The 6567-nt window shown below is 45.0% G+C and overlaps 1 protein-coding gene across 1 annotated transcript; it reads right to left on the bottom strand.

Moving 5' to 3' along the window:
- Positions 1–367: 367 nt before the first annotated feature.
- Positions 368–3635, bottom strand: MRPL20 (mitochondrial ribosomal protein L20). The gene is made up of 4 exons (XM_057386441.1): positions 3510–3635; positions 2227–2337; positions 1806–1883; positions 368–860 (listed from the first exon to the last, which is right to left on the bottom strand). Exons 1-4 carry the CDS (start codon positions 3594–3596, stop codon positions 684–686), a joined length of 453 nt encoding a protein of 150 aa, XP_057242424.1. The 5' UTR covers positions 3597–3635; the 3' UTR covers positions 368–683.
- Positions 3636–6567: the final 2932 nt, after the last annotated feature.

Below are 6567 nucleotides of genomic sequence, written 5' to 3'. Positions count from 1 at the left end.
CTTGGGAGGTGCCGGGGTTCATGTGTGAGGGGCCGACATCACCCCCCACCCATTTGGGTGTTCTCCCAGAATGCAGCGCCAGATTTCATCACAAGTTGTTTTCCCCACAGCAGTTACCAAAAAAAAAAAAATACCTTCATTAAGTTTTTATGTGTGTTCTTAACGTGGGAGCTGTTGGAGTCYGTGAGGATTGACATCCTGTCCCCTCCATCCCCTGGCTGTATTTGCCCATGCAGTGCCAAAATCAACACAAATTGTTTCCCCACAGGAGTTATCAATAAAAATGTCTTATATTAAGTCCTTTAAAGTACAAACTACATGTGTCCCTAACAGCCAGTATCCACGTGTGAGGGTCAACATCTTCCTCCCGCCATCCCAGCCAGGTTTTTCCCGTTCAGCACCAGAATTCACCACACAACTCGTTGTTATTCTAGTAGTATTTACAAAAAAAAAATCTTTATTAAGTCATTGTATGGCCTGACTGCTATCCTAGAGCTGTGCTTATAATTTAACAGGTTTCAGTGACAACAACACAGGGAAMAACCACCACGGAGAAGCTTCACACCCACACAATCCTCAGAGGATTTGTGCCACATTTCCCATTTTATCAGCAGTCCCACATCAGGTTTGCTCCACAATCAAATCCCTGTTTATAACACATTTATAACACACACACTCTGATATCAATAGTGCTGGTGCACAATACGTGAAAATATCCCCTCGGGTTCTTTTCCATCTCCCAGGGCAGCCAGGAACCCTTCCTGTCTCCTCCTCTGGGCTAAAGCAGCCAGGGACTTGAATGTCTTTGGTTCATAAATCGCCAGATCAGCCAGAACTTTCCTGTTCAGCTCCACCTGAGACTAAAGATAAAAAAAAATTCTTGGTTAAGAACTGTGATTTTTAGGGACAACACTGCAATGCTCAATCACTCTATATTAAACACAATAARCACTCTTTACTGTTTATATAAACACTCTCCATTAAGCATTGTGAAACATTCTTAAGGCTTAAGACTGAGGTCTTAAAGCAGATTAACTTTTTTCTATCCTGTACAATTCTGCAGCAATTCTGTTTCAGACACTCTCCTGGCCATGGATGTCTCATTAAACCACTGTATAAAAATTATTTTTAAACTTTTTTTCCACCCTGTACAATTCTGGAGCAATTCTCTTTCAGACACTCTCCTGGCCATGAATGTCTCATTAAGCTACCATGTAAAAGTTATTTACTGATTTTCTCCTAAGTTTTTCTGGTATAAAACCAAAAACTGAAGAAGAAGCTCTCATTTTGCTCAAGGCCACATGTTCCAGGTTAATCCGTGGCATTTGTTTCAACTTGAACACATTAAAACAGTGCCAACAAATTAAAATGAACTAAAATTCRAACAAACAATCTCAAAAAAAAGTAAAACAGAATTAACAAAATTAAAGCAAATTCCTAGAATGTTTAAAAAACAGGGACAATGGCAGTGAAAAGAATAGGGATTTCTTACGGTTTGGGTTTTTTGCTAATTTGTATTTTTTAATTCTTGAAGTAAAAGAAAAGGCAGCTGTCACTGAATGCCCACAAAAAAACCCATTTTTTTAAATCTCTTTCTTAACATACTGAATTAAAATTTTGGGGACAGAACATTGAGTAGAGCCACAATGTTCACCAGGATAAAAGGGGACAATCCAAACAGGGAAGAGAAACAAGTTTAGGGCAGAACTTTGTTCCTGAAGTGAGTGGAACTGCTTGCACAAGCAGAAGGCCTTTCATCACTGTAATTAGTAAGTAATTATTGTAATTATTCCTCACATCCTTACCTTGGCCAGGTTGCTTATGAAGGCTGGGTACTTCAAACCATGTTCAAGGGAGGCCGCTTCAATCCTTGTGATCCAGAGCTGAAAGTGTAAAAATAAGTATAATTAATAATTAATAATTGTAACATATTATTACATTTAATCATATATTATAAAAATACATATTATATATATTTATATGTAACATATTATATATTTCTATTATCAAAAAATATAAATATACTATAATATATACTAGAAATATATCATTATATGATAAAATATATTAAGTATATAAAATATATACATATATAAATACATAAAATGTATTTAAAATAAATGAATATCCTGAGCTAGAAGGGACCCACGAGGATCATGAAAAACAATTATTTCACGTCTGCCTTGCTCTCATTTTGATGTTTCCACCCAAAATTTTGCTCTTTACCGCTCTGAGGAATCTTTTCTTCTCCCTCCTGGCCTTGGTGGACCTCACAAAAGCCCTGCGGACGCTCCTCACTGCCAGCCTGTAGCATCGGTTCTTCCTGCCACGAAAATGCTGGAAAAAAAAGCCCCAGGATGGAAGAATTTAATTTTATTTAAAGCTGTCCAACCCTTCAGTAACATCTGCATTTCACAGCTCTTTGTAACAACAAGAATCTCTGTTAATTGTCACAGAATCCTTCACAAGCACCCCTAAGTCTTCAGTTTGCACATAATGAAAATATTATTTCCTTGGTTTATGTCATGAAAAAAATTGAAGCTGAGGAGTTGGGTCAGGCTGGAGAATCTCAGTCCAACAGAAGGAAAACCAGGCCTTACTTTGGGCTGTTCTACAGCAAAGATAACCACAAAATCACAGTCAGTGCTTTCACCCAACCCTGAATTCATCCACACATTTATTCTCATTCCTGAGCTGCCCTCAGCTGCGTCTGTATGAACACAGGGATGGGGAAGGAACCTCTGATGTGTCAAAAAGTTGCTCAAACAGAAAAAAAATAATGAAATTTGTTCACTGACATGAACAAATGGCACAGGAGAAAGCAAACGGTGTCTCATCAGAAATAACCGGTACTGAGGGCAGCTCAGGTGCCACAAAACCAAGAYACTCTCACTTCTCTCAGCATTTCCTGTCTCAACAGCACACCTAGGATGCCCTTGAGAAAGGTTCTTCCMTCGCCTCGGCACAACAGCTCGAATTTCAGATAAAATCACATTTCAAAACGCGCTTGAGACAAGGTTAATTTTTGAGAACAAGGTTATTTTTTTTCCCCAGCTTTTTCACCCAGTAAAACAAACAACTGTCGAGAAAAAAAAACAAAAAACCATAATCTGCACAGCTTCCAGTATTTGCAGGCTGGGTGCTTCCTTCTCCTGCGGGATCTCGCTGTTCCCCACGCCCATCCCCAGGCACACCAGGCGCGTTTAGGGGCTCCGGATCGAATTAATTCACATCAATTCACATTTAGAACACGCTAAATTCGYGTGAGTCAATCACAGAACCACAGAGCGACTCTGAAGGCCACCCAGTGCCACCCTCTGCCATGGAAGGGACATCTCCCACTGTCCCCGATCGTTCCGAGTGTCCAACCCGGGATGGGGCAGCCGCAGTTTGGGGACCCTGCACGGGGCACAAGCGGCCGGGCAGTGCCGGGGCCGGGCTGCGGGCAGGGGGACGCGGGGACAGGGCTGAGCTGGGCCCGGAGGGTGGTCTGGGGACCCCGCACTCACCCGCGCGTACTTGAGCACCTCCTGCACCCTCCAGAAGCGATCCGAGAGGCGGCTGCGCAGCCACCGCGCCGCGCTCAGCACCACCATGGCTCCGGCACGGCGCTTTCCGGGGCGGCACCGCCCCACGGCCCTGCCCCCGAGTCCTTCTGGCCCTGCCTCCGCTCCTTCCTTCGCTCCTTCCCCTGGTCCTGCCTCTGGTCCTTCTCTCGAGCCTTCCCGGTCCTTCCTCCCGTCCTTCCTCTGATCCTTCTCTTGAGCCTTCCCGGTCCTTCCCCCGGTCCTTCCTTCGGTCCTTCCTCCGCTCCTTCCCCTGATCCTTCCTCTGATCCTTCTCTCGAGCCTTTCCGGTCCTTCCTCCGGTCCTTCTCCCGGTTCTTTCTCTGGTACTTCCTCTGATCCTTCTCTCGAGCCTTCCCAGTCCTTCCCCCGGTCCTTCTCCTGATCAGTCCCGGTCCTTCCTCCAGCTATTCCCCCAGTCCTTCCTCCCGTCTTTCCCTCTACTCTTCTCCGGTCCCTCCCGCAGTCCTTTCTCCGGATCTCCGGTTCTCTCGGTTCTTCACCTGATCCTCCCCCCGAGCCTTCTCAGTCCTTCCCCCGGTCCTTACCCTTATCCTTCTCCTGATCCTTCCCGGTCCTCCCCCTGTGTTCTTCTAATCCTTCTCCCGTTTTTTCCCCCGGTTCTTATTCCGGCAGTTCCTTCGGTCCTTCTCCTGAGCCTTCCCTGCCCTTCCTCCGGTCTTTTCCCGGTTCTTCTCCAGTTCTTTTTTAACCATCCTTCCCCCGGTCCTTCCCCAGCCCTTTCCACCCTCCCCGGTCCCCGCAGTCCGTGGCTGCTCCCTGGGCTGGGCATCCTCTGCCCCATCTGGGAATAGCCCGGGAATCATGGAATATCCTGAGCTGGAAGGGATCATCCATCCAACCTATGACCCTGCACAGACACCCCAAAATCCCATCCTGTCATCCCTGATTATTGATCCAACCCTTTTTTCTGCATCCAAAATCCCACCCTGAGCACCTCTGGCAGCGCTGTCCAAACTCTCCTGGAGCTCTTGGGGCCGTGCCCATGCCCTGGGCAGTGCCCAGCACCCTCTGGGGGAAGAACCTTTCCCTAAAATCCACCCTAAACCTGCCCTGGCACAGCTCCAGCCCTTCTTTCACCGGTCACCAGAGTATCACGGAGTTTCAGCCAAAATTCCCTGTAAGGAGGAGCTGGGCTGCTCGCAGTGTTCATTCCCACAGCTCAGTGAGGGGTTTGGAGCAGACTTTGGGCTGTGCACCCCAGCAGTGCTCAAACCACCGATTTGAGAGGATTTGGTGTTGTTTTTTTTTATGCATTCATGGGTAACAAACCTTACAGAATCCTGCGAGGGTTGGGGTTAGAGAACGGGAGACATAAAACCAAAATTTATGAACTGCAGTAAACCACAAGATGGTGCTGCCAGAAAATGATTCCTTGGGMGCTGCAGTCCTTGGCGTCAGAGAGCTGACGAATTTCTCTGATGCTCTTTMATCGTCACCGGTTTCAGCATTTCAAAACAACGATGTTCCTGTTATAAACTGCTCCTCCATCAAGATCTCTTTCCCACTTCTGGGCCAGTACTTGCTAAAAATGTGGAAATTTCACAGAATTGGAGAGGATTTTTTCTTCATATCGCCGAGGTTTGTCTGACACAAAGTTCACTTGGTTATTAAAAAAATCATTAGAATGTGTGCGKTTTTTTTTCCAAAGGAAAATAAATTTTTCAGAACACAATTTTCAGACCTCCCACTGGTTAAAATACATTTTCATTACAGCGAAAGAACTTCTGGAAAGTTTTGCTGGATTTAGCAAAGCTTCTTAGAATTTATGACACTTTTATGAATACTTAAGTTGTGTTTCACCATACCCCGTGCCATCATCAGCAGATGGTAAAACCAGCTGCAGGATATTTAGCTGCCCAGCATCGAGTTCATTTTTCCATGATTTAAGCCTAAAATTGATTTTTCTTCCTATAGTTTTGGGTTGGGTTCTTTCTGTTCGTGTGCCTYGTCGTTTTTTTCCTGCTTCAAAAGCATAAATCAAGCTGGAAAAATATTACGTCTTTAAATCTAAACAGATTTTAGACAGGCTGAGTAAACACCGAGACACATTTATGGTTTCCTGCACAAATTCAGACTTTATTATCACCGCTGTCTCTGGCCACTGAAAACAGGATGGATGCAGCAGTTATTTCCCTCTGGATGTCTGGACAGATCTGAGAAGAGATTTCACATTTTGCTGCCCTGAAAACTCCCCTGGGAGCCATTCAGCCTGAAAGCACAGAGAAAGAACATGATGAAAATGGACTTGTCATCCTCTGATGTCTGTTTTAAAGGATGTTTCTCTCTGTTTTATTTTTATTTTATTATTTTTTTTAATATCTCTCTGTTATTGCCGTGACTGTGTCTTGGAGGCTCCATGGCCATGGAGATGTCACTAAAATTCTTATATAATATCAATCAGATGAAATAATTGATAATTGCTGGGCTTTCATTACGAAAATATCAATATTTTCTGCAACTGTAACAGATGACTGCAGAGGACAGATGATTTCTGAGGAACACAGCGATTTTTATCAATTTCTCTATGATTCTTTTGTTATTTTTTTTTTTTTAATCCAGAGAGGATTTTCAGCCAACRAATCAGAGGCAGAATAATTAAAGTTGAAGAGGGACCATCTTGACCCGGGGCTGGATGGTTGGAGAGTGGCTCTGTGTCCAACCCCAGCCGTGGGGAGGCAGATGTGAAGGATTGGACAGCGCAGAGAGCTCCTTCTGCTCTGTAAACAGAGCTGAGGCAGAGCTGAGCTGCCTCACAACACTCTGAGTGGCCGTGGCTGCAGCAAAGCTGGGCAAGCAGCTCCTGTCCTTCATCCTTGCCACTCGTCCTGTTTGGGTGAGGCTGGAACGGGAATGTTTGCTGGGGTGTGGGGTGAACAGCGTGAAAAGGGGATTTTGCAGAAAAAGAACTGCTTGTGAGTGCCTGAATCTGAGGCTGCCAACGCTCAGCTGTGCTCTGAGGTGGAGTGGGACATTAAAG

The sequence above is a fragment of the Malurus melanocephalus genome, unplaced genomic scaffold, assembly GCF_030028575.1.
Source record: "Malurus melanocephalus ecotype Western Australia unplaced genomic scaffold, MMel_1.1 scaffold_966, whole genome shotgun sequence".
NCBI classification, from domain to species: domain Eukaryota; kingdom Metazoa; phylum Chordata; class Aves; order Passeriformes; family Maluridae; genus Malurus; species Malurus melanocephalus.
This window is presented reverse-complemented; position numbering and strand designations above follow the sequence as displayed.

What these genes read in the sequence shown, in the direction of transcription:
- MRPL20 (XM_057386441.1), bottom strand. Translation starts at nt 3,596, where the DNA reads ATGGTGGTGCTGAGCGCGGCGCGGTGGCTGCGCAGCCGCCTCTCGGAT. An exon ending in AGAAAAGATTCCTCAGAGCG is followed by an intron (nt 1,884 to 2,226) that starts GTAAAGAGCAAA and finishes TTACACTTTCAG; the next exon opens with CTCTGGATCACAAGGATTGA. An exon ending in TCATAAGCAACCTGGCCAAG is followed by an intron (nt 861 to 1,805) that starts GTAAGGATGTGA and finishes TTTTATCTTTAG; the next exon opens with TCTCAGGTGGAGCTGAACAG.